The sequence below is a fragment of the Wasmannia auropunctata genome, unplaced genomic scaffold (genome assembly GCF_000956235.1).
Source record: "Wasmannia auropunctata unplaced genomic scaffold, wasmannia.A_1.0 LD336031.1, whole genome shotgun sequence".
NCBI lineage: Eukaryota > Metazoa > Arthropoda > Insecta > Hymenoptera > Formicidae > Wasmannia > Wasmannia auropunctata.
The window spans coordinates 633,848-656,364 of record NW_012026859.1 but is presented as its reverse complement, the minus strand read 5'-3'; the positions used below and the strand labels follow the sequence as shown (position 1 = coordinate 656,364).

General features: G+C 43.6%; 3 protein-coding genes across 3 annotated transcripts in view; 2 read left to right on the top strand and 1 right to left on the bottom strand.

Moving 5' to 3' along the window:
* LOC105452488 (neuropeptide FF receptor 2) overlaps positions 1-22,517 on the top strand; it is a 46,393-nt gene that overhangs the window by 15,324 nt on the left and 8,552 nt on the right. Inside the window, exon 2 of the mRNA XM_011693617.1 lies at positions 12,135-12,234. Within this exon, the coding sequence (XP_011691919.1) occupies positions 12,135-12,234 (100 nt within the window). The remainder of the gene's footprint in view (positions 1-12,134; positions 12,235-22,517) is intronic.
* Positions 15,855-17,986, top strand: LOC105452486. The gene is made up of 2 exons (XM_011693614.1): positions 15,855-15,959; positions 17,317-17,986. The coding sequence occupies exons 1-2, from the start codon at positions 15,864-15,866 to the stop codon at positions 17,566-17,568; spliced, it is 348 nt and encodes a 115-aa protein (XP_011691916.1). The 5' UTR covers positions 15,855-15,863; the 3' UTR covers positions 17,569-17,986.
* Positions 20,167-21,625, bottom strand: LOC105452487 (neuropeptide-like 3). Its single transcript, XM_011693615.1, has 2 exons — positions 21,545-21,625; positions 20,167-20,531 (listed from the first exon to the last, which is right to left on the bottom strand). The coding sequence occupies exons 1-2, from the start codon at positions 21,554-21,556 to the stop codon at positions 20,316-20,318; spliced, it is 228 nt and encodes a 75-aa protein (XP_011691917.1). The 5' UTR covers positions 21,557-21,625; the 3' UTR covers positions 20,167-20,315.

The window sequence follows — 22,517 nt, the reverse complement described above, 5'->3', positions numbered from 1 at the left end:
TGTATGCAAACTGATATGGATCCAGGATATCAGTAGATTCTAGGTACTCCTTGATTTGATCCGCTACTATGCGTTCAAACGATTTTGAAATAGCACACAAAATCGAAATGGGCCTGTAGTCTCGTAACTCAGACGGACATTTGACCTTCGGAATAGGACTAACAATGGCCTTTTTCCACAGAGTAGGATATACACCATTATCCAGGCAGAAATTAAAAATATGCGTGATCGCTGGTAGAACACTCGGCAAGGCGATCCTGAGAAGAACAGGCGAGAGTCCATCCTCTCCAGCAGCGTTGGATTTAATGTCCTTGAGTGCCTTAACAATATGCAGGGGCTCAATATGTTTCCAATAAAGTTTATCGTCACTATATTCCTCCTCACCTATATAGTATACTCCATTGTCAGCCATAATATCATCCTGGCTCGCAGGAGGCCCCGAAAAATAATTATTTAGCTCCTCTACAGAGCAACACAGTCCCTCCTCAACACGTTTCGACTTTATGAGACCGAGATGTCTCAGCTTCCTCCACACCAAATCACTATTTGTAAGATCTTGGAAGATCTCAGAATAGTACCTTGATTTAGCGTTTCGAACCATGAGTTGAGTTTGATTTCTCAATACTTTGAAGGCCTCATAATTGATGTCAGTCCTGTATCTTCTCCATCTTCTTCTCGCTCTATCCCTTTCCGCCATTTTCTTCCTGATGACGTCAGACAGCCATGGAGCTGGGAGATGCCTGGGTTTAATCTTGCGGTGTGGTGCATGCTTGTCAAAGCATCCCAGAAGATACTCATTCAGCATACCCACCTTTCCATCAACATTGTCGATCTCATACAATGCGTTCCAATCACAGGAATCGAGCTCACTCAGGAAGCGGTCAGAGTCGAAGGATCTAAAATCTCTCACCCAAATGCTCCGCTCCTGCAGACTCCCCACACCTAGCCTGTATTCCACGTAGATCAAATCGTGTGAGGAAAGAAAACCGACATCCTGTTGACCATAGGAAATTAATTTGTCCACGTCATCGATCATGCACAAATCAAGACGAGTGGCAGACGAGCGTGTGTGATGCGTCGGCGCATAGGGTACTAAATAGAAGTCCACAGAGTTGGCAAAGGACTTAATAAGTTCGGAATCATACGAACAAGAGTCAAGATCCGCATTAAAATCACCCAAGACGAGAGTGTGCTTATATAGCACAAATCTATCAGAGAGAGAGAGAGAGAGAGAGAGAGAGAAAGAGCGCGTGCCTTTATCCGTTATTCATGTATTTTTCTACAAATATATCGTTCCTTCAGATTAACGCACCGTTATTATTACGACAACTGGCTCTCATCGTCTTAAAAAACCACTTCGCCGATCGATATCCCGAAATTTCTAAGTAGCACAAAAATCGAGGGCAGCTGCCAAACCAAAATACATTAAAGAGTCGATGAATACGAAAAAAGAAGGAAACATTTCTCTTATAATTGAAAAGACTACTTTTTAAGTCGTTTTTATTTATATAAAATGATTTATATAAAATGTGAAATCTCTTTTTCTCTCTCTGTCTCTCATTATTTGTAAGACCAATCACTAATGAATTATGTCAATATAATTATTTTAGAAACGAATCAAGTTTTTGAATAATTGTAAATTTTGAAAATTTAAACATTATTGTGTGGATGTTTCTTCTATTTGCTATTTAATTGCCGGTCGTTATCATCAGCACATTTACGATTGATATGTTCCCATCTACAATAGTTTCTCGACAAGCAATCTGCTGAAATTGCTGATGAAGGTGCTTTGTGAGAAATCATAATGGAATTCGCCAGCTGCATATAATGGCGGCGAATGTCTGAATTGGACAATCTTAAAGTCCGATGATATCTAGTCGGCTCTTTTCTTCTTTCTGTCGCCCTTCATTTTCCGTTTGCACTTTTACTTCTCGCTGCAGTGATCTTTGGTTTAATATGTCAGAGATAGTCAAACGCTGCAACATTTCAATATAAAGCGGTATAAATGAGGACTTTTTGTATCGCGTTACGCTGTATTTATGGTAGATTTTTTTTATCTGTACTTAAAGATGATTTCAACTCAACAAAAATATTCAATAATTTTTGAATAATTAATTCAGAATAGTCTTTTTATTTATCGATTTCTGTAAGTACTTACGCTTTGTATGAGTCATATAATTCATTCAACACCTAAGTGCGGCAATCCGATCGTCATATCATACCGCCGGATAACAGCTTCGCGGCGTAAGTTTTCCTTGCGACAAAAATTTTCCAATGTAATATTGTAATTATTCATAATTATACATCCTTAAAATCATCAAATTGATCTTTTAATGATAAATTTTATAATTAATTTAAAATAGATTTTTTTTGTGAATAAAAATCAAGATGTCAATAATTTTATAATTTATAAGCAGTCAGTAAACATTTTTTACAAAACTTTTTAAATATTTTTAACAAATTTTCAATAAGTATATAATTTAAAACAATAAATGATTAAATAATACTTGTTTTAATCATTTAAAATACAGTTTACAAAGATATATAATTTAAATTTTAAATCCTTTGTAAATTACATTCGTACAGATACAAATAATAAAATTATATTTTTAAATTAATTGGAAATAGAAAGTAATTTTATAATAGAATTATATAATAGAATTAATTTAAAACTTATAATTATGAATTTAATGTTGCAGAAAATTTTGTTAAATAACGTTCTTTCTTGCTATCTCCGTCGAGGAAAAAGTCGGTCAAATTTGTCAAAGAATCCACCATTAAGCGTTACTCATGGCAGAGACGGGATACGTTATATCATGGGCGTGGGGAAAAAAGAGACGTAAATCCGCGCGATGTTTCATTAAGAGGAACCTTCATTAGAAGAAAGCTCACAATGCTGTGTTGGGAATGAAGTATATTAGACCTCGGATTTATTTGTGGTTCATTTGCTTGTTGGCCATAATTTTCGACCACTCTTTCCCCCCTTCTCTTTTTCTATAATCCTGCTTAATGAAATTTAGAAGAGATGAATTCGATGAATAAAACGTTACTGCCTTGGTCTACTCATTATGTGTTCAGCTCCGCATGTGATCTTCGTACTTTTCCTGTTGGCGAACGTCGCTGGGTGAAAAACGCTGAACGCAAGGAAGTTGCAATATAAACGGTTGCTTAATCCATTCACGTCTGGATTTTTCTTGAGAAAAGAAACCTCCAGCTTGACTATTTTTAAAGAATTTTTCAAATGGCTGAAAACATTAAAACAAAAAACAAAAAAAAATTAAAGATAACGAATCCAGTGCAGCGGATTCGATGCCAAGAATAAAATATTTTCAGATTCCCGTGAAATTGTATATTATACAAGCTTTCGGGATGCTCGTCGTACGTGAAAATAATGTTGAAACGTAAAAAGAAAAACGAATATAAAAAGAAACATAAATCCATGGCGGATCCAAGTAGTACAGCGAATGTAAAGTAATAAATATAAATTCTCGTTAAAAGCAAAACCCCATTATCCTTTACTTCTGCAGTTTGGATAATAGCCGTCGTTCTATGTCCATTGGGCGTGCGGCGCGTGTGATTTAAACTAATAGTAATAATACAATGGCACGGTCCCGCGTCTTGGAACACGCCGATATTATCGCGAAAACAAAGTCGCGTGCGCGCGCATGTTCAGTTAAGCTACCATCGACCTGAAAATTCGCAATCGTCACGCGACGAGCTAATTTACTCTTGTTTCCTCAGTCCGTCCTCTCTCACTTTTGCCCGTTCAAACAGTGGCGCGGCTGGCTCTAGTTTTGCCAGGTCTGCTTTACAAAGTAAAAAAAAAACATAAGCGCACTGCACTGGCCGGAAGTCTATACCGCGCGATCAATCTCTATGAATTTCCTGGTTTGGAAAAGGCAATCCTCGAAGGTGGTAGGAGAGGGGGGGGATATCGTTTGGTTACGGGGTCACGGCTTTTCGATTGAAATTCCTTCTACTTCGCTGACGTTACGAAGATCGACTATCATCGCAAGCAACATGGTAGCCAGGGTGCATGCAGGCACACATGCACAAAGATACATCAGAAATCCCTTACCGAAAATGTATATGCTTGTAACAAAACAGAGAGAGAGAGAGAGAGAGAGAGAGAAAATATCAACCAATTACACACAAAAATGTTTGTTCTTAATTTATAAATTATAAATATTATAAATATTTATAAATATTAATTTTCAATATTATAATTTAAAATAATGTACATTGCAACAGAGTTCTCTTTTCTAAACGCGTTCATAAAATGTGGATGAATGTGGCTTCAACACAGCGAAATCCGGAGTTTATTGTCCTTTTTGTAACCTCATATAAAAAAAAATCATAGTCCGGTTTTAGGATTGCGACATGTCGTATCTTTAAACTGGACAGTTTCAGACACGCTACATCTGTTGCCGATTATTTTTCTCTTAGCCTATATGAATAATCATGATGCTCAGCGGTATTGTGAAATCTTTTTATGATTATTCATGAACTAAGAAAAGAAATAATGAAACTGCTGTAACGTTCTGTCGCTTGACGGCATTTTCTTAAAAAATGCCGGAAAATTCCGCGCATTTCATTGCTCCTGTACAGCGTGAAATAAAAATTCAATTACGTACACCGTTATTGTTATATTTAAGTCACCGGCATGCAAGTCTAAATCTCGGGTATTATACCTGTACAAAATGTTAAATCGAGGAATATATAACGAGTTTGTACATCATGTCGCTCGACAGCGGCCAACGCCGCCGCGGCTGAATTTCCGCAGCGATCGTAATTCGTACGAGAGCGCGTCTCTTTAGCGCTGCATCAAATCTCACTTGAGTCGCGTTGAGGAACGGAGCGAAACGCACGGAATTAATAACACGACCGGGGGGACATAATACTTTTAACAATAATCTCTTTATGGCCGCACGCGTAGTCTTTATAGCGCCCCGAGAAGAATTGTTATAGATGCATGTATGTATGTGCTCACGCGCGCGCGGGTGTGGAATCTCCGCGACGCGGAACTTTTACAGGCAGCTGAAATGTCTTTCGCGAACGGTAAAATCCAAGATGTTATCCGCACTCGGTGCGCCAGGGTCTTATTGCAATGCACTTCCGCCCCGGAGAGATCCGACTATGTATATTTGACGATGACGAACGCGAAAAGGGGGAGATCCCGCCGAGCTGTGCTCCGAGAGCTGCGAAAATTTCAATCCTTCCCATCCCCGTCTCTCTGCCGTCTGCCTCCTCCCCCGCCCCCTTCCGGCGATGTCTCTCACGTACCTCCATCATGAAGTGTACGATAAGTTTTCTCGCTCTCTTCCGTCCGAGCGCTTCTCTCGGGGTCCGGATATTAAAAAGAATCGAAGCCCGCGCGTCTCCATAACTCCGCAAGTCCACACAGTTCGACACTCTACAAATTATAGGCGCCGTATATCGACGGCCGACGGTGGATTTAACGGCATGCAAAACATCATAAATTTGAGATTCACGGTACATAGTACATTTCGCGTTACAAGACAGATGAGCTTTGGAGGATCTATGTATTTACATTGTTTCGAATGTCACACGGAGAACTTTAAGTGCGACAAAGACGAATTATAAATAAAACAGGAATAGTTTATGATACGTAACGTGGTAGTAACACGATCATCCATATATCGACATTATTAATTCATTAATAGATTTTTTAATTTGTAATTAATAATGTAAAAACTGTTGTTTGCTTATAAATGAGAATCGTGGAGGCTAATGAATTAATTACTCACGTGACAATACTATCTTTTTTTATTACAAAACGTAATCAAGTTTGTACTTTGGTATTTTAAAGTTCTTAAAGTAACGAGTGATTCTTTATTCTCGATAATACATATTTCTGCGCGATTTCACCGCGAATGATATCACCGCTGAATTATTAAAACCGCATTCCGCGATGCGTGATATCTCGCGTATGCGTGCATGTGTCGAAAGTCATTCGGTGTTTCGGATAACGTTTTCAAGCCGTTTCACACAATTGGAAACGGAATGTGAAAGACAAATAGTCGGCATTGGGAGCGATATCGCGGTAGCGAAACTGCGAAATTCGCACAATGGGTGAGACTGTGTGCGGACGTCGACGCTGATTCATCGCGCGACACATCGCACCGTCTGTACTCTTCTCTCTTATTCCTCCCTCGGTTAGGACGGGTCCCGATCTGTCCGAGAACGTGTTGCGGTCCACGGCACTGTCAGCGCGTGTCCGAGCCTATACGGCGCGCTCTCGTCTTCGGCGCTCTGTGGCAGCATCATGGGCTTCACGATTACTTCTTCGTGCAGTCCCGCGACCGACGAGGTATAATTACTATTGAAGGCCTCTAGTAATATTTCCATGGACGTAGTCGCGACATTGGAATTTGAATAACAATATTTAAATGCTGCTGTAGTGCCTTTGTTTTGCCGAACCTATGGTATAAGCAAACTTTTACTAGCTATGTAACTGTTATTATTATTATTTTTTAAACGAAAGTAAAGTAGAGATTGCCCAAATAATGCCTTAATCATTCTAATGTCAATTGTATTTTAGAAATCCTTTATTGTAATAAATAGAGAAAGGTATATCTTTGAAAATATAACAATTTTTTAATGATTAAAATAAACATGTTAAGATACTCCGCTTAATTTTAGAAAAAAAAAGATACAAGTTCTTTATATTATAATCGACTTTATGCGATTTAAGAAAGAAGATATAATGGATATATTTTTGAGAAATTTCTATTTTATAAATATGATTAATGTAAGCTGGTTTTTGCAGCTATCTTTTAACAAAGAAAACCGTAGAAGATTTTTAAGAATTCTAATTTTGATAATAGATATCAAAAATGTAAAAACCATTTATTTAAGATAATTATTTATTTCGCTAAGAAATAGTGTTATCACTATCAAAATACGAGTATTTATGACACCATGTGACCGCTATAAATCGTATAATTTTTTCACGAAAATATTAAAACATTATAAAGCTGTTTAAGAATCTAATTTTGAATCCTAATTTTTCAGACGTCGTTTAGGCTTTTGTGTATTTTTAGTAAGTCGCTTTCATTGAGTCCCAAATTTAACAACTCCTTGATAAAGAAGAAAGATTCCGAAAGACTTTTCGACGACCCTGGTCTTAACTTAATCTACGATCTGGCCCTTAACCTAAGTTGGCCCGACTCCAATCTAAAGACCGTGAAGTAAAATTCACCGGCGAGTTGGTAAAAAGTATTAAACTTGACATTTTCATTCACAGCCGTGATATATATCTTCAATATGGTTCTCGGAAAATTTAGCGCGCTCTAAAAAAAAAAGAAGGGAAAAGAAATCAATAGAGAAAATTTCGTATGTCTCAATAGAGACGTTATCTCGTTTCTGCTTGGGGATGCTTTTGCCCTTCGCATTGCACAATAATCGAATCAATGAGACGCGAACGTATTCGGGGAGCGTCCGAAAGGACTGTAATTCATTTTCAGTTAATCGATACCCAACGTGGCTCTTGCTATTTAACTGTCCCCATCCCCCGTAACTGGATCGCGTTACGGTAATGCTACACTTCTGGGTCCCGCTAAAAAGCAGCAAAAAAAAACCTGTCCAGGCTACTCTTCCCGTTCACGCTAATTGTAAGCGGATAGCGCGCCGATAGCGCGCGGTGCAGCGATAGTGTGCGGCTGTGTGGTGTGGGTCGCGCGGGTCACAGCCACGCCACCGGTGCGTGGATTATACCTCGCCAGCGCGGCTTATCCAATCGAGCGTAGACAGTGAAAGTAATATGCAGAGACGGCATTGCACGCGTATATACATTGCATCTATAATATACACAAACGCGTTCTCGCGCGTCACACACGTGCAGCGCGCGTGCACGCGCGGGCGAGGTGATTGTAAAAATTTGACATTTATAAAATCGCGAACGTGACTTTGCGATAATTCGCTACTGGCGATCGATCAATCGGACCTTGTTTCCACAGTGGACAATTAAAAGCGGCGATATTTTTTTTTCTTCCTCCCTTTTATACCGAAGGCCGCCGGCGGAAAAAGCGTCGTTAACGCACGACATTGCGCGTTTCTCGAGATTAACTAGACTCTCCCATCACTTTAGAAATGCGAAACGTTTTTCGTACCGCGCGATAGAGCTTCAATCGAGACGATGGCTGTAAAAAGGATTGCAAAGAAAGGTTGCAACTAAAAAAAAGAAGGTCGATGGGAGATATTCCGTTAAGTGCAGGCGAATTTGATGGGCGAACTTGATAGGAGGTGTTCGAAAATTATGAGCACGATAAAGTCACGAATTGTCCTTATTTTACAACAATGGTTCTATTATTCGGCGCCACAGCTCAAAATGCATTTACATTCACTTTCTGCACGTTTCTTGTTTGCTGTTTCAAACGGTGTGCCATGCACTCCCTGCACCAAAGGTATATGAATTTTGTAAAAACATTTGACTGCGTAACTCCATCAAAACAATGGAATAAAACATTTTCGCGCACAAAGAGGCGGTGGATCCGACGAAAATGGGCCAAGGCCGTTCTCCACAGTTATCGTGTTTCAATTTTCACTCTAACATAATAGCCAACGACTAACTACTAACTATACTGTAAAATATAAATGACAGCTTTGACTAGAAAATTACATATTATTATTGACGGCTAGACGAATGGAAAAGAGAAAACCTGAACTAATGAGACACTGCAACTTGATTGCCAATTGGCCAAGACTTTTCGTGTATTTTCAAGTTCAATACATGACAAAGCATTAATTTGAAGTAACGAAAAATAGCGAATAGCCGCATTAGCGCCGGGCAAGCCTTATCAACGCCCTTGTCTCTCCGTTGAGAAATATCCCGTCCGGGTGGGAGTGTAAATAAAAATAATCCACGTGTGCTCGAATCGCTTTCCACGAAGTTGGCCGAGCGTTTATCATCATTATCAATCGTTATTGCACGTTGCATTGGAGTTATGAAACTGGTTCTACGTGCGTTAGCCTTTGTATAAAGTGGCGCAATCGACATTTCTTTCGCCGTGGAACAGAAGGGAAAATACTGAGCCGCGCGGGACGATTATGTAATTACATACCTACGGACGACCAATAAACGGCTTCTATGTGGCACGAGGCTATTTTTTTCCTGTCATAAGTTATTCACGCCGGCGTATCAACCACCCTGATGAACTCTATATAGTATATTCCGCGGTCCAAATATGTTGGTCCCGTTCTACCCGTGTCCGCGGCCGGCCGGTAAAATTCTTCCCGACAGCGAAAGATTTTGGAGCGATACGTGTTCCGAAGAGCGAGAAGAAACAGGGACGATTGATTTCGTCCCGACGATCCGCTCCCACACACGTTTATTCCGAAACGGTTTACTCGGAAACTTCGCGCAAGTCCCGGGCGCGAGTAGGTATATCACGTATACGATCGCGCGTTATTCAGCGGAAAACTTTTCTGAATGTCCCATCGGAAGCCGCCGGGTCTGTGTGTCCGAAATGTAAAGGCCGGGGACTTCCTCCGCGAAAGGAGTGAATTCTGCGAAAGTTTCCACCCGCGCGCGACGCGAGATCTAACTTCCGTCATCCGTGACGCGAGTACGTATTAGCGCGACAATGACCACGATATTTTCGTCGGCAAGCTCCGACGGCGTACCAAGGTCCCCGTCGTTCGAAATTATATAACCGGAAGTTACAACTCGAATCAAGACTAGGCGAATCAAACGGGACATGGCATTTCGAGCGAAAGCGAATTTCTGAGCTTCGGAGCGGAGGATCGAATTGCCGAATTGGATCCGAACTTTTCGAGGTCTCTTTAATTTCGTCCCATTCGCCGAGACCTACCGTCGTCTTTTTACGAGACGCCGGATACGCGATAATTTTATTTAAACTCTCACGTACGCCTCACGAGTCTTCGAGATCCCCAGTATTATATTTGATTTAATATTATGCAGAAAAAAAGCGCTTTATATGTCCGAGAGTTAATTGCTCCCGCGAAATAGAATGTATAGAGCCTTCAATTAAACGGTGGATAGGAAAAATTAATTTTTACATCTGGATGCTCTTTTGAAATTTTATAAAAGTTAACATTAAGCGTTTTGAATGAAAATCCCGCTGAGATTTTCACTCGATGTTAACTGCAGGAAATGATAATTATAATTTTTTTCTCTTTACGTATTCTTGAGGCTTAGTTTACAGAAATTACTTCGTCGATGCCTATTTCCCGCCGCGAGCGTTAACGTTATATCCCTCCCTTCCCCCCCTCCCCGCCTCCCCCGCGTGCAACTTCGCATTGTCCATTATCTCTCGCGAGTGGATGCATTAATGCAATACGATAGTCGGACTCGCTTTATCGAAGAAATTATGTATTCGACGGAATAAATAATTATCGGCTTAACAGTCGCAATCTGCGGTGCCGCACGGGAGGTTCCCTTCTATGCGACCTCGTGCGTTATTACGCCATTCACTTCGCGCGCGTACAATGCTCCACGCCGACCGGTCGGACCCGCGCCGCGCGCGCGGTGTGCTCGACCGCCGCACACCGCCCGAACGTGTCGTCGCGCGATTAGAGCAAGCGGAACATCGATCGAATTAAACACAGGCGTTTCGCCATCCCCTGGGTGATACACGCCCCAGCCCCTATAACCCAGCTCCGCCGCTACGCTGCACCGACTCGCGCCGACCCGCCCGACGATCGCACGTTGCTATTCATTATCGGCGGCGTCTATATCGCGCATCCTGCGCGAAAGAGAGAGAGCGAATCCTTTTCGTTCCATTCCGCTCCGTTTCATAACCGTTTAGGATTTACGGCATGGCTCTTCGAAATCGCAGTAGCGCGCGATAACCCTTATAGCCGAGGATACCGATCGACTAGCGATGATCACATCAGAAAGAAGGGGAAGGGAGGGTGGAGTCTCACGCACACTCACGGAAATCGAGAATAACTGATAACCCTCTCGTTCGCGCGTTCCTCGATGCGACGTTACACGGTAGATAGACGCTCGATATTTATGAGCGACCTTTCCTTTGATGGACCTACCTTACCCCTCTCCCCCGCCCCCGCCGCCGCCGCCGCGTATAGTCCTATTATTCTGAGAACGCGATAAACTTTCCCATCGATCATATATTATACTACCAAATACCTTCAATATTGTATTATGTGAGATAATTATTTACCGTATCATCAATCGCGGACAATGATGGATGGCTCTAGTTGAAAGTTCCCCCTTGTTTTAAAGCTTCCTTCATTTTCGGGCGTGGGATTAATTATTTCCCTCTTGAAAGCGGATATAATGGTCGTTGCGCGCGTTATAGAAAAGTGACGGGCAATAAAATTGATACGCGCGCTTACGTTGCCTGCTTTTTTCTCGAAAATAGGTCACTCGGATTCATAATGTTGTATATGTAACTTGTACTACCGTTCGCGCGCGCACGCGCGCGCAATGCTATCGTTCCGATATTATTTTGTTCAAAAAATAACGAGACTTCTAGAAAATACATTATTTATTTATATGTGTTACAACGAGATTAAATGAAGCAGCGTGAATTTTTCTCACGCTGACGCCACTGCGACACGCTGACTCACGCAATCGAGCATGTATCAATTAGCAATTTCAAGTATAAATAATATCTTTGCTATTTTTAACATCTCTGCACTGTTATTCGTGTCGTCTGAACAATCTAAATTATCCGCACAATCGGATAACCTAATTAACGTATTTTAAACCATTGTAGCGTTATAGGGACGCTCAATGAGCCGCAAACTCCCATTAATTAGTTCGTGTAGTTACAATTGAAAATTGCGAATAGAATCCCCGCCGATCTTCTCGAAACGATCATAATTTTTCCAAAAAGCTAGCTACGTAAGATTGAATATTGCACAAGAATCCACTTAAACGAACTTCCGAGTGTTCGTGTTTCTTTTTTTATTCGTTTGTAATACGGTACAATTAGTATCTTCGTCGAGAGTGCCCTTAGACTTTAGCGTTCCTCACTGTATATACGTTCGGTCCTTCGTAAGTCGACTGAATAGTCCCGCAGTATAGTCCCTAAAAAGCCCTTCGACCGCCACTCGTCGTGGCGACCGCCCGAAGTTCCACTCGAAAAGTGACACTCAAAACGATAAATTACGGACTTGTGTTTCAGCGTGGATCCTGGGATGGTTCATGTGCAAAGCGGTCGCTTACATACAGGGCGTCTCCGTGGCGGCCTCCGTCTACAGCTTGGTAGCGGTCTCCCTGGACAGGTACGTGCCATTATACTCGTCCGCTTTTTATATCTAACACACGGGGACAGCGTGTGTGAATGGATAACGCAGAGTGTGGGAAGGTGTTTGATATGCGTGTGCTCTCTACCCGCGGACGCGCACAGCCGCGCAGACCGCGTATCGCGTATGCTAATTCAGAGACGGATATCATTTACACCGATCTTCCGATTTTTAAGATATCGGACATTGAAAGCGGGACTAAGATTGCCTCAAATCTAACAAATGAGCGGTCATACGCGTGCCGCTGTAAATCGGCATGTTACCGGAATGAGTTATTTGACAAGTGTCCGGAGTTTTTCCAGGGGCAAACCTGTTATGCGCGAACCGGATAAATTAAAACCGGGAAATTACATATAATTATCTGGACAGCCAACGAGATATTGATGAATTCTTACGTCACTCTTTTTTTATTGGCTTAACGCAGTTAAGGTTACTAAAAGTGTATACAAATCCGTCCTTTACGTCTGATGAAATCTAACGCTTTTCTTGCGGCAGCCCCGTAACGGGTTCCACCGTGACATATTTATTTCTCATCAGCAATGCAATGCGCTCACGGACAATAATTATAGACTGTGCGGTGTAACGCACACATTATCGGCGCGTTACCATTATGGCATATCGATCGTGGTAATGGGCACACGTTAATACCCACACTCGAAATTTATCATGTAATATATAAATGGGATATTAATAAGGCGGAACAATGCGTTTCAGCGTGTGCCGCGTGTTGCTATATCGCAACGCGCATACGGCATTATTCGCATTACCCGCGTCATTATCGTGAACGATTTATTAACTGTCGCTAAACGCATAGTTTTCACATCCGAGCTGATTCCGTATGAAAATCACGCACGTTTGCATAAATTGACTTTTATATGCAAATGATAACCGCGTGGCTCCTTACGTGACACTTCCGTTTTACGAGAGAATAAAATATATATGTAGCCTTCGTATCTCTCATTCATGGGCACAAATTATTACTATCTATTCGCGCGATGTCGTAAAGATGGCATCTGCTCGCGCGACTACCGAATGGTGCTCGTGCGAGAGGCCAGAGAGTTAAAAGCTCCCGGTATATAAAAAAAATTATCTCACTATAGCCAAATAACGAAGAAGGTTGGGCAAGTGGAAAAACTTATTAAGGGCGCGTGCACATTCGATTTTTTTTTTTAAGAAAGATAAGACCGCGCTATCAATTTCACATTAGAAGACAAGGGATGAGGCCGCGAATCCGAGGAAGGAGGTTTTATAGGATCTTCGGAGGGCGATCGATCTTCCGTGAATTGCGAGACAACCAAACTTGCTTGAGGGGAGGAATTGTCTTTTCGCCTACCCACGTGCGCAAATGTATCTTCCCGCTCTTGTCATGCGGATCGACGAGCGCTGCAGCCGAGAGCGCTGAAAATATATCTTCCTCCTGTCGCATACGCCTCGCGACGAGAAGCGAGCAAGGGAAGTCCGTGAGAGAGACGCCCCGACAGACCCGAGAGACAGAAATCCGAGGGGACGCGCATCGCGCGCGTCGGATCTGGACCACCTCGGATCAAACTGTGCAGTGTCATTGCTGCGAGCTCGCCCGCGAACGATGCGAACGCGAATCCTGAATTACACGAGCGCGTGTTATCTGGCGAAATAAATTTCGCGGACGGGGAGGAAATATTCCATTTGCGAGCGACGTTATTTTCACCGTGGCCCCTTATTGAAACTTTCAATAAGTCGGATAAAAGCGGAGCTCCCCGAAAACGCTGAGAATTTTTGCGGGATCTCATTTTCGTTACGATCTCACGGATTGTATAGGAATGTATATACGTGTGTCTGTATTGTGAGATATTATCATCTAAGACGTACACAAACACACACGCATGCACAACGTTCTCTCGCCACGGATGATTAACTTTATATCTCCATCTCTTAACTGTTCGGAATCGACGCGAGATCGGAGAGGATGATTTCAACTTGCTTGCTCGTTGATTTACCTTGAAACATTAACGGGCCCATGTTTGACAAATAAACGTATTTCGCATGTCGGTCTCTTTATCTGTTGTTCCGCACCGCGCCCACACACGTACGCCCACACACTCGAGGAGACACGCCACGAGAAGATTACCACGAGTCTCGACTTGACCCGCGATATTTGATCGCACTTGTTATCGCGCCATGCCGCTGTACCGTTTCACGAAACGCTCGCATTCGTAATCCGAGCCATATCGCGCGCGCGCGCGCGCGCGTTATCCAATCCGGTGTTAATTTTACGCAATACCCTCCCATTGATAAAAGTTTCATTTCGTGCGCGCCCCGGAACGGGGAAATCTCCAGAGACTCTCGCCGCGCGGGGATCTGCCGCTCTATGTGTCGCGCGGATTAAATTGCTCTTTCCCTAATTTCAGACTCGCTCGACTTCGCGAATGACAGGAACTATTCTAATCTCCGTGATTGCCCCCGATCGTCGCGTCGAACTTCCGTACGTTTCCAAAGTACGACAGGAATAAATAACTTAATTCGGAAAGAATGACGATCAGTTGGATTGTAAAGTTTGATCAATGCCCGCGTTATTTCGATCGATCAGAGTTTCGATTCCAGAATAATATTGATATTTATTCATGACAATTGATACGAAGTATTATTATACGTTTGTATCTGTACCGAACATTGAATGGTACAAGTCAAATATTAGTTAAGTGCTCTCGCTAAGAAATAATAAGATATTTTGAGTTACAAAAACGACATTTAAAATTTTACTGTTGTAAAAATATTATGTGTATATTATTGTAATTTTATTCGTTTTCGATAGAGAGAAAACATTTTTTATGACTTTTAAAATTTAATTACTTAGATGCATCAAATATTTCATATAACTACCTAGGCAAAGCATTGGCACACGGCCATCCTATAAATATCTTAGTCTTCGTGCGCGATTGTTTTGCGAAATGTTTCCGCAAGAAACTTCAAAATATTGCACTTAACTGACATCTGACTACAGTTCTCCAATTAAAATCCATGGAGTTCAGCATCGCGACTTTAATTCCCGCGAAGTTTTTACAAATAGATTCCTTACTCCTCGCAAAAATGCTCCTGGAACGAAGTTTCTTCTCTCTAAGCTCCATTTCGAGACTTCTTCTACAAACGCTCTCACATTTGAAAAAAAAAATATATATATATATATACGAGGAAAAAGGTCGGTAGATTTAAACCTTGGCTTGCATCTTTATGAAACAAATTTGCATCTGGCGGCGGACACAAGTCGCGATTTTTCTCCCGTATGCATAAGTATCCCCGCACTTACCCCGCACTTACTCGCACACACTCGCGCCGTTGCGCGTGTCGTCGTGTCGAGGTGAGATATCGGTTCTCTGCCTGCGTGTACCGGTACCTTACAACACACGGAGTGTCTTAACCCAATTTCTCGCGATCGGCCGCGAGGGGTTGAAAGAGCATTATTGGCGAACCGGTGGGACGATCAGACCGGTCTCGCGGAGACGATTGGTTTACCAGCCACCCCACCATCACCATCATGCCCAGCGATCGGCTGACTCAACTGACCGGCATACAGCCGTCATGCAGACACCGCCAGTCACGTGATCAATTTTATGGCGATTTTTAAAAATCCCATGCGGTATATAAGACTCCCGAGACGCCGAAACAGACATAAGCTGACTTACTTCCGAGTAACAAGCAATCCACAACCAATCACCATGTTCAAGCTGGTAAGCTAAAACGATTTATCTAATTATAATCTTTCTGTATATTTTCCTTTTTTTTCTTCGATTACAATTACAAGACGTTCGAACGGAACGGGACGGCGATTCGCTTATTTGCTGATCGTTCGCATTTCCGTCAACTCGACGTCACCGACTGACTAATATATTCATATTGACTGATCGATGAAAACGCAAATGCCGTAAAGAATACGCGTCACGAATACAATAGAATCGCCGATCGATTTTCGCCGGGATGTAAATTTTCTGCAAACCGGGCGGCAGTATTTCCGCCGACTGATTTTACGAAGGCGTCGGTCGCGATTACTGTTCCTCGCAAACGCGATTCCCATCCGTCCGTCATCCGCTCGATCAGTAAAGAAAAAAAAAAAAGATCAATCATTACGATGCCGAGCGAGGCGTTACGCCGAGGAGATACACGCCAAAAGACGTTACCGCTTTAGAGCGCGAGGCGCGCCGTTATCTTCCAGCTCCGGGCCGAGATTTTCCTTTTCGCCGGCTCGGAATAACGCGCCGCGTCTGTACATCCTCCGAGTAAACAGTGCCTCTAACACACCGTCGTCCGGGAAGGGGGAAGGGTGGAAGGGGGAGGGGAAGGGACTCTTCTTTCGTCGTCGAGACCTCTCTCGCGCCTCCCGGTGATCGATAAAGAGACGGGCGGCTATCCCACGGTGTGCATATATGTAAACACGAGGAAAAAAAGATTCCCGCGGCCTCTCCCCCCCTTGGGGCTTTCGCGTTTGCTGTGACCTTTCCGCCTTGGCATGCGAGCGCGTAACCACGACGACGACGACGACGAACCCGCCCTTACGCCGTTCACCGGTCTCACTCTGGCATCCGAACTCTCTTTGCAGAAATCTACGCGAATGAAATCACTGAAGCATGCACATTGTTAGTCAGCAGCGGTGATGCCGTCGCCGCCGCCAGTGCAACTCGCGCAAATTTTTTTTTTTCTTTAACGCAGCTCCACCGATCAACCTCGTGTTCTCTCGCGATTTCTTGCGAAACGATGCTCGATCGCCGGATCGCACGCGATCGATCGGTCGATAACTAGCGCGCGACGCGCATTTAATTTACCTCACTTCGCCCGCCGACGCGATCGGGACGATCGGACGATTGTAAATGGCACGATTTGCCGTGCGATTTTAATTAACTCTTATTGTTTCCTCTTTATTTTCTTGCGGTGAACTTTTGACCGAATCGGAATCGTGATTCTATACGGAACGGAAGAGACGCATTAAACGCAAGCTCGTCACTTTATACTTTATAACTTTCGGACGGATTAGAAGACTGTTAAGAAGAGTATATGACTCTCTAAACCCACCTCACGCAATCTTTTTCGTAGGCTGTCTTCGTTGCCATCCTGGCTGTTGCTTTCGCCGCTCCCGGTGGTCTCACCGGCGTAGCCATCAGCTCTGGCCTCGGCCCGATCACCGCCCCGCAGGTCATCGCTGCCGGCCCGGCGATTTCCCACGGCGCCGTTGTCCTTGCCCAGCCCATTGCTCCCGCTGTCCACACCGCTCCGGTCGTCACCAGGACCGTCTTGGCTGGACACGGACTTGGAATTGGAATTGGTGGTCTCGCTCTGCACGGTTAAATTAGGAGAGCCAGCTGAACTCATCACCACCACCGAGTCACGACGACGCAGCCCTGGATGAAAAAAAATAGACACACATCCCCTACTTCCTCGTAAAATTGACCTCGTAATACGAAGGAAAGACCGTTTCTCGAAAAAAGACGACAAATTTTTCCCATCATCGACTCTTATCGCCGTTCTCCATGCGTGAACCATCAGGCCCGTCCAACACGGGGAGAACGAGACTTCAAAAGAAGGACGCGGATCAAACAGGACTCCAACGCTCCGCGCGAGATCGGTCAAATCCCCCTTTGTCTTTTTTTCGTACTTCATCGACAAAACTTTCGGAACTCTCACCCGGCTCATTTCCGCCCATCATTCCTGAACCCTACCCTCGTTCATATGGAATTTTAATAAAATTTTAATTATATAAAACCAACTGTGAATCTTATTGTGCGAATGCAAATTCCTGCAGCAGCGGCTCGCTTTGTGAAAGAGAGGGAAAAAATAACGCTGCTATAAAGATAATATCCTTGCTGGCCCTGCGAAAAGATTTTTATGCCTTCCGCTCGTCATTCCACGTCTGCCGACGTTATCCGACCTTATCCGCAATATTTCCATGCTAGTAGCAATTTTATTGTACGCACGTACCATTACTGAGGGCGCAATAAACCGGAGCGCGCGTAAACGTATTTTTTTTTGTTTTTTCCTATGTAGATAGATATTATAGATATAATAGATATATCGAAGCGAGACGTATAACTGCCGTCTTGTTCACACATATGCGCAAACTTATGCGTACAGTATACGTGTACACGCGATCTGCAAGTAGCGCAGATTCCGAGTTTTGCTTTACGAGCATCTCTGCGAAACATTCCCGGAATGACTCTGCCTTTATCGTTCGTCCTTTCGAAAGTATTTCTATTCGACGAGATGCTCGCTGCATCGCACTCGGTTTATCTTATCAGCTGCCGTGTCGAATATTACAGCTTGAACGAGTCGTAGGCGCGGGAGAGAGTGCCGAGTGTCATTTTACGGCTATGAATGTCGTATAAAGCTGACATTGGGATTTGTTGGAAATTAACAGACAAGTGAGCGGCACAAAGACTTTTTCTTTGTGATCCAGTTTTTTTGTCTAAAAATGTAAATTTTGAAGATTGTACATGATTTTAAACATTAATGCATTTCATTTCTCACTTGTCCAATTTGCGATCTCTTATTTTCACACACTTTAAAAAATAAATTGTTTCTATTTATTTAGAAAAGGGGAGGCTTTTCTAACAGAAACTACTCGCACGCAAGAGTTTGCTCGTACTTATCATTCATATGAAGCGAAATTAAATTCTTCGTTTAAACCAAAAATGTCAAAATATCGAAGATTGCATTTTTCTGTGATAATACAAGATAAAGACGTACTATTTCTTTGTAATAGTGTAAAGTAGCAACAGTCACATTGCACGACCATATCGTGAACAGTTAATAATACATTAGTTTCTCTTCTTCAAGGTGAAATTAAAGGAATAATAATAATGGAATAGTTTGATACGGTTATGCACTACTATCGCCGTAATATCCTTTATCAGAGCAGTGTGTGTTATATACGTTAGTGCGCATTAGTATGCTGATGTGCTGTTCTAACACATCTTACATAGCGTATAAGATAAATTTTCACGATTTCTTGCAGATTTGTATGCGCAACAAAGATCCATATTTAATCCATTACGGGTTGTGATAAGGGAATTTAAATGTGACGCGCATTTCATATTCAAACTTATATAATTTTCTTTTCAAGAGCATTAGATATCACACCCACAAAAATGTTGATTTCCAAAATAATTTAATCATTAAATATAGAAATATTTAATATTAAAATTATTACATAAAATATTAAATTATTCAATATAAAACATGGCCATTTTTTAACAATTTTATATGAAGCGTTATATTATTCCATTTATTCAAAATTTCAGATATTTCACGTATAGCATCATATAAAATTATTTATAAATTTGCCACGCGAAATACGCGACGCTTTTTCCCCCATGTTTTTATTATGTAATTTGTCTTCATTCAGTCACATCATTTCAGATTATCCAACGATAAGTTATGGGGGCTGAGAGTCATTGAAAGTAAAAATGATCCAAAATAAATCCCGCGAGGAGAGAGATATTTTTCCCGCGTTATGAGCATTTAATCTTGTTGTTTCACACATCTATTCACATCTGTTTCGTATTTGCTTCACATTATTCGTGGGGAATTGTTTATTGCGGCATGGCGCGTACCGCAGAGAATGCGGGACCAAAATTTAACGTACTATTCCGAAAATGTATCGCTGGCGGATAATGGGCTAAAACGGAATTACTTGTCCGCGAACAGCGCGATTATGCGGTATAATGCGTGTTGTTTCATAAATTTCACCGGCGTACAAACCGACGAAATTGATGGGCCGCTCGATAGCGCGGAGTTTGCCAAAAGCTCGGACGAGAGATCCTCTTTCGCGGAGCGGAATTAACGGATGTTGAAGACGCTGGTAGAGGGAAAGAGGGTGAGAACGAGAGAAGGAGGGAAGGGAAGAAGAAGCTGGGGGGTGATCGTCATATAGTCGAGCACACTGCGGCGTCTGCGACAAGAGAGAATATTTTATTTCAGAAACGTTCTACCACGATACAGAATCATTTGGCGCGTTGCGGTGAGTCGCGTTATATCGAGGGGGGTTACCACGAGCCGTGCTGCTGGGGCGATCCTCCGGGGCGGGCCCGAATCGATGTTTAGTAAGTGTACGCCGAGCCCGGGTGGAGCCACTTGTAGCTGTTATAGTACGCCAGGGGAACCGGATGATACGGGTACACCTTGACGTAAGGCGCCGGATAGATCACCGGGTAAGGGGCGAGCAGCGGCGGCGGCAGGGGGCCTGGTACCGGTGTCGGCGCCGGTTCCGGCATCGGCGCGCATGTGGCCGCCACCACCAAGATAGCCATCAGGATCTGCGAAGCAATAAGGGTGATTACGCTTTCGAAATCGGGACACGTCGCTTAAATCGTCCGGCGCGGCGCGGCGCCCAGCGGGTTTTTACGGGCGCTATGAAAAATGTCGAGAGTGTGCTCGAGCGAGCAAGCGAGGCGCATTTGAGCGTCGTCGCCGCCGGTGACTTTGGCGGCGACGCCTGATCGGCCCGTTTTCTTTTTTTTTTTCTTTTTTCATTCGCCGACCGCCAGCTCGATATCACCTCGCTCCAATTAATCACCGGGACCGATCGCACGTGCCAAGAACGAGCGCCGAATGCCGATCCCTTTTTTTCCCTTCCCCTTTTCCTCCCCGATCCGCAGCAATATATAAGCGTCCCGCTTTTCTTTCTCTTCTTTCTTTTATGGTAATTCAATTATATCCACGCTCGGCACAGGCGTACACGTCCCGCGAAAGTTTCGCGCCTGGATACGTTTCCGCGGTACTTCGATTTCAATAGCGCTGTAATTTCGGCGATAACACTTTCCTCTCGCTCCTACGATGTGTGTGTGTGTGTGTGCTCCGCTTCGAGAAGGATTACACGGGTCGATCGATCGCGGACGCTTTTATCGCACGCGGATCGAAGTGTCTGAGCGTGCGCTCGCGATTCGGGCGAACTCGACGAATTTATGAAGCGTAAGCTTCTTCGTCGATGCGTTTATTAGCGAAATTGAGCGGCGGTCCGGTAGAATTTTGCAGTCGTAACGTTAGCGCTGGCGCAGGATGTGTCCAGCATTCGAATTTTATTCGAATTTATTGCGCTGAACAAAACTTTTATGTTATCGAGCACCGCAGTATCGTGTGGTTCGATGACAATTTTGCAGCGATAATGTTCGAATTTTTCAAAAATGTCACATAACGCGACGCGTTAACATTTCGACGCTTTTAAAATTAAGCATCGCGAAAGTATCCTCGCGGCCGGAAGCGATCACTGCACACAGGCGCGCGAACTGACGCGAACGAGCGCGCACGGGTGTACGACGGATATACTTGCCAGTTTGAACATGTTAAGCGTTTAATCAGCTTTAATTCCCGTTAGCGAACACACAGGACAACACTAGCTGTTCGGTACTGCAGTTGCAACTACCGGGAGCAATCGATCCCTTTATATAGATACATGTCTCCGGGATCATCATCTCGTCGAACGTCTCTCATTGTATCCGCCCCACTCCGCGCGGCCATAGGCGGCCTTGGGCGAGCTGATGGATTTCCGCATTCGCGGATTTTTTTCTTTTCAATTTTTTTTCTCCCGCCGCCTGATTCTCCTTGTCGCTCAGTCGACACGAAGACTCGGGGGAAGTTCGTTGTTTATACGCGATACATATCGCGATAAGTGACGGCGCGTACACACGCGCCGCCGCCGCCGCCGCCGCCGCTGACTCGGAAGTGACGCCGCGCTCCGTGAGAACTGCTTGCAGATCGGTATCAGCCGCATTGATTTATGGAAGGTCACGACGACGAAGATATTTTAAGTTTATTCATTGGAACGAAGGTTACGACGACACGAAGACGCAGTCGATGACGCCGATAGCACAACGGCGAGAGAGAAGGGCGGCGCTCGCTAATCGCGGCGGCGGCGTAAGCGGAGGCGGAAAATCCGCGACGACTGTTGGCGTCGAGCGGCAAAATGGCGACTTAATGAATCTGTACGGAAGCTGTACGGTTTTCTGGTACCGGGCGTCGCGAGAGAGAAACGTTCATTAAAGATAGCATTTGACGTTTCTCCGTGGGCGGGGACCATTTAATTAATGAGGAGAAAGAAGTACTTCCCCCTTTTTACCTCCCCCCCCCTCGCTTTCGCGCGTCTCGGCGAGTGTCCCGGTTTTACGGCTTCTTTGCATCACAAAGACTTATCCCGCGCGGATCTCCTCCGAATCTATGAACGTGCTTCATCGCTATTAATATATATATATATATATATATATATACATATACATAAGGCTCCGAAAGGTTCGTCAATTGCTCTC